At 42.9% G+C, this 12,389-nt stretch overlaps 1 protein-coding gene across 2 annotated transcripts; it reads right to left on the bottom strand.

Annotated features, from left to right (window-relative positions):
- Positions 1-1,186: 1,186 nt before the first annotated feature.
- PCDH18 (protocadherin 18) lies at positions 1,187-11,823 on the bottom strand. Of its 2 annotated transcripts, none has more exons than XM_083833839.1 (4): positions 7,921-11,823; positions 6,925-7,013; positions 6,636-6,799; positions 1,187-2,368 (listed from the first exon to the last, which is right to left on the bottom strand). In XM_083833839.1, the coding sequence occupies exons 1-4, from the start codon at positions 10,423-10,425 to the stop codon at positions 1,692-1,694; spliced, it is 3,435 nt and encodes a 1,144-aa protein (XP_083689965.1). In that variant the 5' UTR covers positions 10,426-11,823; the 3' UTR covers positions 1,187-1,691. The 2 variants fall into 2 exon arrangements, with proteins under 2 accessions (XP_083689965.1, XP_083689966.1); XM_083833840.1 differs by having other exon boundaries at positions 6,925-7,010.
- Positions 11,824-12,389: the final 566 nt, after the last annotated feature.

Raw genomic sequence — 12,389 nt, 5'->3', positions numbered from 1 at the left:
GAAAATGTGATCCAAGAGAGTGTGCTGGCTCTGGCTGGGCACTGGCAACAGTCCTGGGAAAGGACTTTTTTGGTTACTGGATGTAGTTGAATGAGACTGAAGTCTTGTTGGCATATCAAAGGTGCTATAAGAACTCTCCAAGATGGAAACAGACTCCACTTTTAAATAATCTTCTTTTAGCAATGCTGATAAGCCAGTTCTCTTAAATGTGTAAGTCATATTGACAAAATCACATGCTGGTGATATCATCTTCATTATGATGTTTGCCAATATGGATACTTGGTTAGAAGTCTGAGATCTTGATATTTCTAACTGGCATAGCCATACTCGTAAACTCTTGAGGTGTGGAGGTGTGAATTTCTCCATTATGTGCCAACAAATACCTGTACATCTACAGATGTCACAGCTACAGCACTATGAAACCAGTAAGAGATTGACGTTATCTTATACACAGACCAAACAAATAAAGCTTATGCAGACAAATAAAATTTTGGCATGTGTTTAGATTAATATTAAAAAGAATTTTCTGTTTCTATAATTATAAAGTATTCTATAGTGTACTTGTGAGCTTTACAAGTGCAGGTCTCCAGAATAAAGGTACGTGCCAGACTTTACACACACTTCTGGTAGAAAATAAATCCTATAAATATGCATCTGCAGCCTGGAATGAAAGGCCAAACTACTAGTTTTCTGTCTGGCTCTTCATAACGTAACACTCTCCCAAAACAAGATTCAGGAATCCAGAACCCACTCGTGTTTCTCAAATGAGAAAAAATAGCTGCTATGTAAAATAATATAGTTTTCCTGAGAGATGCAACATCCATTTTATTTTGGTGTCATTTACAAGCATAAAAGCAGTCATCTGCAATTTGTTATTTACATAGGGTGAGAATTCAGCCTGAGGTCAGAAATTCTGCTTTTATTGCTGTCTTTCAGGTATACAACAGTCACTTCAGCTGGCTTTGCAGAATAACAATGGCAGAACAAATTTACCTTTTCTTTTTTTTTTTTTTTTTAAGGCAAAGATAGTATTAGAAGCTCCACCACTGAATTCCATGATTTGTCCACTTGAGAAAACATTTGCTGAAAACTGAGGAAGACCCAAGACTACAATAACCCATTAATTAAATGGAAAAATGACTCTATTGACCAAACATCAAAATAAAAAGGACATTTTAGGCTTCACGGGAGTTGACAACTCTTTATTAAAAGAATGAAACATTGCAACAAGGTGTTGGATCAGTTATTGAAACTAATGTTTGGATAATGTTTCAGTGGTTTCGATTTGTATTCGTAACATTTGAGACTTAAAAGAAATAATGGAAAGCAGTATCTTTTTTTTTTTTTTTTTAAACTACATGCCTGTGTGGCAAGAATGCCGGATGTTTGACAAGGATGGTACCATCTATATACATTTAGGAAAACATGCTTGCTGTGGGTGTACAAAAATAAAATTTATTTGTTAAATTACACATAAATATAAGGTACAAATGTATTTTTAAAATACAGATAAAGATAATCACACTTGCATTGTGTACATATGAAAATACAGTATTTTAATATTCAACATACACAGACACATTTATGATAAATGCAACTAATTGGCAATGCCAGTTCTCGTCAGTCTGGTTTTTGTTCTTTTTTTTCCTTCCAGTTTTCCATAAATATGGAAAAATAGGCTTTTGAAACACTTAGTTCTGCCGGACATCTTGCAGCAGCTTGTTAATTTCTGCCACCAGCTCACTGGCATCCATGAGTTCGTGTTTGCCATCACTAAGGTGGTTGAGCACATTGTCAAAATCATCTTCTTCGTAATTCTCTGGGATTTCCTCCATGGCTGGCAGCCATTTAGAGGAAGGCTGCGCACTTGAGTGAGTCCCCAGAGTGGGCCCATTGTTGGCAGGATTTTGGAAATGTGTGCTGGCTGCCCAGGCAGCCACCCCCTGTGGATAATTTAGAGTTTTGGCTGGCAAATGTCCCTTCCTGCGCTCCAGCGAATTCGAGCGATCCATCTCACTGCACTCTGTGTAGGCATCTAGTGAGGGAGGCAGCAGGCGCTGGAAGACACTGCTCATTTCAGAGAGGAGAGAGGAGGTGCAGGTGTCCCCCGATTCCTCCTCACCCTGACAGTCTTTGCCAAACGTTGAAAAGCTCTTCTTCTTTTCACTTGTGTCAGCAGGCTGCGGATCTTCCTCAAGGCCCTGCTGCTGCTGCTGCTGCTGCTGCAACTGCTGCTGCGACGACTGAAACTCCTCCCCAGGGATGAACATATTACTTCTGTAATCAGTCGAGGGAGAGGGCAGTGGTGGCATCCAGCACTGGTCTGAGTGGCCCAGAACCCTGCATTCCTCTGTGCACAGCCGCATTGCTGCAAGAGAGAAAAAATAAGAGTGAACATCCTGCTTCGTTTGCAGGTATCACACTAACAACGTCTAACACCCAAGGCAGACAAAAGCTGAACTTCTCTAAAGATCAGAGACATTCAAACCTGTTGTTTGGATTCATTTTCTGTATGTATGAAGGTAGTAAATGCAAATGTTCTGGATCCTAATGTACTTTTATTTTTAAATAGTCTCAGAAAATGAGAAAGCAAAGTGCAGAACATGTAGGAAAGTGATGTCATATCTTAACCATGGAGAAAACTATCACTCATGACTTAAAGCCACTCAATCCCTTTCTGCAGTACTGTTTCATAAACAAAATTAAGATGTTTCTACCTTCCAGCTTACAATTGTTTTAGTGAAGTCTTCTGCATGCAAGTGCAGAAACATAGGAGAGTTAAAAAAAATAAGAGTAAACGGACAGAGGAAAGACAGAAGAAAGAACAAAAATGTGCAGAGGGATCTCCATTAACTTATGTCCTTTTGATCTGACAATGAGGTGCGTGTTGAAATACCAGGGTGATCCACTAACATCTGACCCTATTAACCAAATCATTTACATTTTAATCCAGTACCAGAATACTTAATTTACATCCACTGTGACCCCAGGGTTTATAGGGGAGTCACTCTGAACTGCATCTGCAGCTCTGCAGCTCAGGTTACTGGGCTGTGCTGGCTCAGGTGTAGGCACAAGGGGAGCACCAGTCCAGCAAGAAAGGACCTCCAAAGGCATCCAAGCCAGCAAGAAGGGCCAAAGGGTGGAAAATTCCCTCTTTCACTGCTTAGTTTTACTGCTGTGTCTCAGGCCGAAGCCATACAATGAGGCCAGTGACTGACCGGCCCACTGACGGGCACTGCAAGAGTAGCCCACAAACACCTCTCCCATTGCAGAGGTCTGGGAAAGACCCCTTGAAGCAGAGACAGGGAAAGACCTATTTGACAGATGGACAGATCTGCAAAGAGGCATGTGCCAGGAGAGAGGCTAAATTTTCCTCTCCAACAGGAAGTGACTCTTAGGACATGAAGCCTTGGACGTGAGGCTGGGCGCTGCGTGGGTGCCTGGCAGACCTACTGGAAAGGATAGAGGCATTTCAGGGGCCACTAACTTAAACATGAGCCACATAATTCCAAAGAAAGTTTTCAGCGATGCCAAGCTTTGCGTTATACATATTTTGACCATACGAAAATTTTCCCCTAATCCCCATCAACTACTAGTTAGATTATCCCATGCAAAACAGAAGTTCTTTTTCTTTCTCCCTTTATATATTAAATACCAAAGAAACATCACTTCTGAAACTAAATGTTTGCAGTCATGCCCTGTAGATTTTCCTCATTTTCTCATCACATTTCCCATCTGGCTCTGGATCCACTCAGTTTATCAAAAGTTTTTTTGCAATGGTGTAAGCAGAACTGAATAGTGTATTTCAGCTTCAAAGGTACCCATGATTGATAAAGTGCTACCCTAAAACTGTCAGTGTTATTTATCTCTGCTTTACACAGCCTATCATAGTGTTTGCTTTTCTAATGCCTTTTTCATTCTTCTCAGTGTAAATTTCCTCCGTTTCTTATACAAGTACAAATTTCTTCAAGAACGTAGGTTCAGGCTGCAGACTGCACAAGGTATTGCAAATGGCCTACTGATAAAAAAAAAAAAAAAAAAACACCCACAACTTAGAAAATATCAGTGGCTGATACTTTGGTATGACTGACTGGAATGCCTTAGAGTGATTTATTCCCATGCCTGAAAACGCACACGTGCTATTCTACAGGAAATGCCTAAGAGTTAGAAAGGAAAAAAGATATCTCAGTGATCCATTGTGCCTGGACCAGCTCTCAACTTATCCCAGAAGGTAAGGATTACTCTTCTAATTAAGAAGACTCGTATAAATTAACGGGAGACTTTCAGTGGTCTAGCATTTCATTAGCAGTGAGGATTGTCTCATTGTGAGCTTTGCTACTGATGTTATCAGGATTAGTTTAGGTATAAAATAATAAATACTGGCATTCTTGAGCATAAGATCAAGAGATATTCTAAGGAAAATGAATGGTGTCACAGTCTGCCCTTGAATCAGCAATAAAATAAAAAAGAGAAATGCACAACTGTTTCCCCTGGAACTTAAAACTTATTGGTGAAGATTTAAAAAGTGAGAGAAAGAAACAAGTCTTTCATGAGCAGTTATCAAACTTTCTAATCATGCCATTTTTGAAAGTTTCAAAGACTTTATTCCTCTCCAGTTCCACCTTAAAGTGACAGATTGCAAGGGCTTTCTCACAGCATTTAGCCTGTGTCCAGACTAACAATGCAGAAACGTTTCAAAATGGAGAACAGGAAACCTCCAGGAAGATTTTTTTTTCTTTTGGATTGTACTGGGGATTTGGAACAGCTCATGTCTCATCTGAATGAGCTCAGCATACTTGTCTGATGGACTAATACCCCACATTGTGGCAAATGGGCATCTGGGTGAGATTAAATGCACTTCTTTATAGCTAAACTGAGTTGCATCTGTACTCAGCAGGAGTTTTCCTTACTCTGAATTCAATTAGCATTAGGTGGAGGCCAGGCACTTTTGGAAACCCTACCCTCAGGCTTCCTGTTTAGAGAGCGAATTGCAAGAGCTGAAAATGAGTAACAGGCGTTTCAGCTAGCCCAGCGCATAACCACTCCTGCCTGCTGGCAGCCCCCAGCCGCCCAGCAGGAAGGGGACAGCTATTCCTTGGCAGCAGCAGGGCCGGACGCCAGTGCAAACACCACTGCACTTGAAGTTCCCCTGGCAACTGAGAGCTGCAGCAGATCGCTCCCTGCTTTGCTAACCACAGGAGAGAAAGACGCATGCCTCATGCTAGATGGCAGGAGAATAAGCAATAGGAACTGAGGGAAATGAGGATGAAAAAAAAGTATTAGGACGCCAGATTTCAGTTAAAGATTCTGAAAAAAAAAAAAAACAGTAAATTTTCAAGGCCTCTGGTTTTGAAATACTGGATGCCAAAGACTAGGTTGAGGAGACAGCTGAACATCCGGATAGGTGACACAAGACCTGGTCTGGAGCACAACATGCAAAGAGATTTTTAATGTCTAAATATTAAAATGCATAAGAAGAAGAAATTTCACTCATTTTTTTTTGCTCCTGCTTAGCACGTTTCTTAGTGTAAAATGTTCCAAGATGAGGTACAATTACCCCACTGGTGTTTTCTGTGGCAGCAGAGGGAACGAGCTACTACTCTGCATCTCCTCTCCTCCAGCTCTCTCTGGGTGATGTGAGGGGGTCACTATAGGAAGGAACATGTGCTGCACCACCCTATAAAGCAGCATTTCTCTGCACAGGGTTACTTTATTAATCAGTCTTGACGTAAACTTAAGCCATACTGAAGTTATCTAGCCCCTGTTGGTTATACAGGGAGAATTAAATATTATCTGATGTGGGTACGAGATCTAGGGTGCAACCAGTGGCTGTATAATTATTAAAATCATTTTAAAGTTCTTATGTCTATATGCAGCATGATTTCCCATATCCTCTTATACTCAACATATAACATTCAACAATGATATTTCATACACGAGTCTGTACAGGTGTGTGTTTATCTTACTTTCATTCAACCTCTTCTACCTTTTAACTGCTTTGCCCTCTACACCCGAATTGTTTCTCTTAAGCTCCTTCTTGTAAAAATTAGGGTTGTGGTATTTAAAATCTGGCACATATTTAGATTCTTCCCTTGCCCCTCAAATTCATTTTTAAGTGGGAAAAATATTTTTCTTTCTTCTGCCATCTATATTTCTCAACCACATTCAGAATCCATTTCTGAACTCTGGAAGTTTATATCCTATGGATGAAACCCACTGTGGAAAACGCATCTCCTAAATTATAGTTCAGTCTATTTTTAACAAACCACAACTGCCTGGCTTTAAAAAAAAACATCCACCCAGTCATTAAAAATCTAAGGACACAGAGCAAATCATGCTTTGGGGGGGGGGGGGGGAGGGATTGAGAGAAGGAGGAGGATTGGAGCCAGCTCACGATGATGTGAGTAACAGTAAAAAGTAGGCATTGCTGTGGGCAGATTTTTCAGTTGCATCTGCATTTTTATTTAGCTAGATACGGGAAGGCTTCAGCTCAATATTTAACATGAAGCAGAGGAAACAGAAGGAAACACAAGACTTGAAAGCTAAAGAATTTTTGCTTTCTCAGTAGTAGCTTTATCTAAGTGACAGCCAGGCAGCACTGTAAATAACCTGTTCAGCTTCCATTGTGCTCTTACCTGCAGGAATTCTCCCATCTGTAAGGAAAAGGTCACTGAATCCTTCCCCAAGAAGTCTGTCAATTGGAGACTCTCTACCCAAATCATAATCGCTGTCTCCAGCTTCACTATCACCACGGCCACTGTCTTTCAAGCTGAATTTATCCATATCTTGTAGGGCATATCTGTTAAGAGAATTGTAGTGATTGTGGAATATAATTATCCCATATACCACTTGGATTAAAAAATACATTAGTGTATTTTCTGATACATATAAAAGCACATTTGGGGGAACAGTTCAGATCCTTACCTGTAGCTTCTGGAATACTTGTTTCCTCGAAAACTTGGCCTTGGTTGATACTGGCCTTGGTGAAGCATCGAAAGAAGTTGAGAAACCTGCTAAAGAAAAGGTGAAGAGACTGATTCCTTCAAATAAAAGCTCATAATCCTAGTTGTAAAACCACTAATTAGCCTCTCAGTTTTTTTTTTCCTTTTAAAGTTTAATTAAATCAAATTCCTGCACATAAATAATGCAGTACAACAGACTACTTATTAGTGTACAGTCTGCCACAGAAAACATCTGAAGACATTTAACAATGAGGAAACGCACTGCTGTTCGTTAGCCTTGGAACTCATAACAATTAAGTCATTAACAAGTAAAACAAGTAATTAAATTGGAGTTTTGTTTTGGTTTCATAGATTAGAACATTCCTTTGACATTCCAGGATCCTAATTCAAAGTAAAATTTCATTGAACTACATGTAAGGAGTTACCAGGACTCAGCACTCATTTAAGCCATTACACAGAAGCTGCAGTAAAAATTGAAATGGGAGGTGTCAAAGATATTGTGTGCATGTATCAGAAATGTGTTGGAACACCTGTACTTAAACTGTGTCAATGTTTAACCTTTTGTTTTTCCATCCCCATTAATAAACGTCCTTTATTGTCCCTATATATAAATCCTCTGTCATTCCTTCTTAAACAGAGCTATGCAGAGGGAAAGGGAAGGCAAAGAAGGAGAAAGCTCAGTAAAACAGAGCAGGCTACTGTGTATGTTACACTCCACTGTTTCAGCCTTACAGGGGAGAACCAAGAACTAACGCTACCAATAACAGATTTAATCCTGTTTCCCATGGTAATGGATTCAGATACCATTGGAGTAAAACTGCAAAGCTGTGACAGCTAAAGATAAATCTGTAATGCATCAGGCATCAATCTAACTGCCCGTTGCTCTCAGAGGGTGTGTGAAGAACACCTCCATGCTCCTAAGTGAATGTGTGAGTGCAAAACGAGGTATGGACCTTACCTCAACAGCTGGAGTAGCATGGGTGAGTTCCAGCGAGAAGTTTTCAGGCACGTGGTTAGAGGAGATTGTCACCAGGCTGTTCAGCGATTGGTGGCTGTGGTGGCTCTGCCGGCTGCTCATTTGTCCCCTTTCCAGGGTCGGAGATGATGATGGAGAGGCTCTGTGGTGGGATCTGATGGGTAAAGTGCCGTTGACTGTTGGCACTAATGTAATGTCCCCTTTGTGGATCTGTCGTGAGGGTCGCTTTGGGTGGTGCTGGTAGGTTGATTCTGCCACGCGACAGTTGTAGGACCTGGTGTCCTTTTTCTCTCGATTACATCTCGTGGCAAAGATAACCATAATGACCAACAACACGGCACATATTGATCCTAAGGATATAATTGTTATCATCGAGACATCCAGAGAAGGCTGGCTTACCAGAGTAGCTTCTGTACTTGAAAATGAATAAACATACTCAAAAACTGTACATTTCAGAAGTGCTTTAGTACTAAGCTGAGGACTGCCTTTATCCTGGACTATCACAAAAAACTCCCATTGTTTTGCTGGAACTGACTCGACACTCACATTGATGGAGATGTCACAAGTTTTGGGATCCATCACGAAGATGCTGTTTTCCTTGTCGGCTGCTATGGAGCAGCTGAGTTCAGAGTTCATACCAGAGTCTCTATCTGTAGCCCTTATCCTGGTGACAAGAAAGCCAATTCCAGCATCTTTAGGGATTGAGATTTCTGCTGTGCTGTTGCGTAGTGCTGGACCCACAATAACAGGAGCATTATCATTTTCGTCAATAATGGTTAGTACAACTGTGGTATTACTAACAAGCTGCTGGCTCCCTCCATCCCTAGCTTGAACCATAAATGCAATTTGATTTACTTCTTCATGGTCAAAAGTTCTCAGGGCGTAGATTGCCCCATTGGAGGGATCTATGGTCACGTAGGTGGTTATAGAACTTCCCAAAATATAGCTCTCCAAAATCGTGTAGGTCACCTGCCCGTTGTCCCCTAGGTCTGGGTCTGTGGCCGTCACAGATGTGATGTATGCTCCTGGAGAGTTATTTTCTAAGATAACAACTTCATATCTGTTTGTCTGGAAGCGGGGTGGGTTGTCATTTTCATCACTGATTTGGACAGTAAAGTGTTTTACCGTAGAGAGACTCGGCGTTCCCTTGTCCTCTGCTATTACAGTCAAGCTGTATTCAGATCTCTTTTCCCTATCTAGACTGGCATTAGTCAAGATTAAATAGTTATTTTCATAAGTCTTTTGAAGTTTAAAGTGGCCATGGCCATGGAGCTTGCAAACTATCTCTCCATTCACACCAGAGTCCTTGTCTTGCACTCTGACTAGGGCAACGAAAGTGTCCAGGGGTGACCCTTCGGAAATGTAGGCTGTCTCTTCTTTCTCTGGGGACATCAAGTTTAAGTTAATTTCAGGTCTGTTGTCATTCACATCCACAATTTTTATTATAATTTTGCAGTGAGCTGGAATGGAATTTGGCCCCATATCTTGAGCCTGAGCATCAATTTCATAGGATTTGGTTATTTCATAGTCCACTTGCTTCAGAAGGGTCAGATGTCCCTTTTCTGAATCTATCCTAAAAGTCTCTATAATTTTGGAAGACACATGACTGCTAAAAGAGTACACAACTTTACCATTAGCGCCCTCATCTGGATCAGTAGCATTGAGGTCTATAAGCAAAGTCCCAATCGGTGAGTTTTCCAAGAGTTGAATTATATATGACTGCTGTTCAAAAACAGGACTGTTGTCGTTGGAATCAGAAATGCTTATTTTCAGAATGGAGGAGCCAGACCTCTGCGGCACCCCCTTATCTGAAGCAGTGAGCTGGAGTTCGTAACTTGACTTCAACTCCCTGTCCAGTTCTCTGACCACGATGAGCTCCGCATACTTAGCGCCGTCAGTCCTTGTCCTCACTTCAATACTAAAAAAATCATTTGCAGAAAGGGAGTAAGTGTGAAGGGAGTTGTCCCCCACATCTGGGTCAAAAGCGCTGTCCAGAGGGATCCGGGTTCCTACAGCTGCACTCTCGGATATCTCAATCGGGATGAGAGCCCGGGAAAACTGTGGGGAGTTGTCGTTAATATCCAGCACTTCAACTTCCACATGGAAAAGCTGCAGATGTTCAGTGGGCAGAGTGATCACATCAAACTCTATCGAGCAGTTTAAGTTTTTCTGGCAGAGTTGTTCCCGGTCAATTTTAGCTCCTATGCTGATTTCTCCGTTATCCTCACGGACTACAAGCAAGGGAGAGTTCCCCCTCTGCATGGCTCGAAAGCGAACCGAGGAAGGGTTCGGGATTTTTAATAAAACATCCGCTACATCCTCCGATAGCCTTGCGATTACCGATCCCACTCTCTGCTCCTCGTAAATCCTGTATTTCAAATTCTTGCCCAGCACAGCCTTATCGAAAGACACCACCACCAGTGCAAAAACGAACACAAAGTGCATCTTACTGCCGCTGCTCTGCATCTCTAAGTTTTTGCGGTTCATCCCTCCGAGCGAAGTAAAGAGCAATTATCTCAAAGCTTCCTTCGGCGCCTTAACCCCCGCGCACATCTGGTCCCTGTGCAAGGAGCCGCGTACCGGTACCTTAGCGGATCACCAAACTTTTCCGCACGCACCGTGCCGGGACACCCATCCGCGCGTCCTCGCCGCTCTGCCGGCTCCTCAGCCTCTCCCTCGCCCGCAGCCGCCCTCCATTCGCCGCGGCGCCTCCCGGAGCGCTCCTCCTCCTCCTCTTCCTCCTCCTCCTCCTCCTCCCCAGTGCCCTCTCGGCGGCAGACTGAGCGCCCGGCAGCCCGCAACCCCCCGCGCAACTTCACTTGGGCTCGGACAAAGCCGCGGCGCAGCCAATGAGCCCCGACGGGCGGGGGCAGCGCCGCCCAGAGCCGGCCCCACACCCGGCCCCACAGCCAGCCCCACACCCGGCGCCGTGCCTGCAGGAGCCGCGTTTAACCAGCCGGCGTCTTTTCGGGGCGTCCGCCTGGTAAACGAGCCGGGGGTGGCGGATGGCTCAGCCGCGCCCCCACCATCTCGTTCCCCCCGTTAGCTGCCTTGCTTCCCTCGACATCGGCGCGGAGAGGGGCTGCCCCCCGTTCCCGGGGAGCTCTCCCCCCTGCTTGCCAAGGCAGTGGCCTTCCGCACGCTTCTGGCCATGCCCTGCCTTCCTCCTGCACGATTTGTGCAGCGGCGTGTGCCTGAGCGTGGTTCTCCCGCATGTGCCTGTGTGTGTGTGTTCCCCTGCTTTTCTCTTGGCTGGCCCCGTGCTGCTGCTTCAGATCTTTTTCACCCTGGTTGAAAAAGCTCTTCGTGCTTCACCATGACAATCTGTGCTAAGTACACCTTCTCCACGCCAAGGGTTTTAAAGAAGAAGAAGCCACAAAACAGATTAAGTGTTCTGGACAATTTCCTTAACGCTCCTCTGTAGCTGCAAACTATTTACACTGCAACACGTTTGCAGACACACACAATACCTTATGGCTGAGTTGGTCATGTATTTTATGTACTCCAGAAATGCTACAGTTCGCTAAGTTAAGTGGGCTTCATGCTGCAGCCAGGTCACAGAAGCCAATACCACCTCCTATCTAATGTATCTATTTATAGTGTGATTTCTATTTCCCCTCTTTTGCACTTCTTTTAAAATTTATCACTTGAGCTACAACCTAACCGTGCTTTTCATTGTTTTTTCTGCTAACTTTACCCACTTGGTTACTGGTGTTTCACATTTTACCATCACTCTTCTCTTGATTTTACCCCCATATATTTCTGCCCCCTCCCCACCCCATCCAGAAATGTGAAAAGTAAATCTCTGATTCTTCCAATTTACTCTCAGCAGAGCCCAGCCAAAGTCACTAAGAAGGTTCTTGCTGAAAAAAAAAAAAAAAAAAAAAAAAGGCAAGAAAGCAGAGGAGGCTCAGCGTGAACTCTCTTTCTTTTTAAGCATTCAAAAGCATTTTATAAGCCATTGTCTCTTTTTTCACAAACCAGCGCCGTGTGGCAAATTGTGCAGAATAGAAATGTCTATAATGAATGTATTTAGTACTGGGTCACGCCGATGAACATTCTGCCCCCATGAATAATACTGTTTTACAAGTTTGCAGCCCTTTCAAATTGCTGATCCCCAAACCCTATAGGGGAACTAGAAAAGCTAACACAAGCAACTGGGACTTTAGAAACCCATAGCCATCTGGCCTAAATCTCTAACAATCCAAGCCAATAATTATATCAATTCAGGCTTTAGTGAACTCCTTTGCAAACACCAAAAGAGCAAAGAAAGGAATTAGTGGTCATTCTAAGTTCTGGTGGAGCAAATTCAAAGATAATCTAATTCCATTAGGCCAGGGACAGCTTTTTTTGCAGCTCTGATAAATATTCCTAAAACATTTTTCAAAAATGCCAGTGTAAACTCTTTTCTGACGATAATTGGGGAAATGGGTGCAATTAAATGCTGTTCT

Source organism: Anser anser, assembly GCF_964211835.1.
Source record: "Anser anser genome assembly, chromosome: 4".
NCBI classification, from domain to species: Eukaryota; Metazoa; Chordata; class Aves; order Anseriformes; family Anatidae; genus Anser; species Anser anser.
Note: the sequence above shows the minus strand (reverse complement) of the source record. Positions and strands in the feature narration are given on the sequence as shown.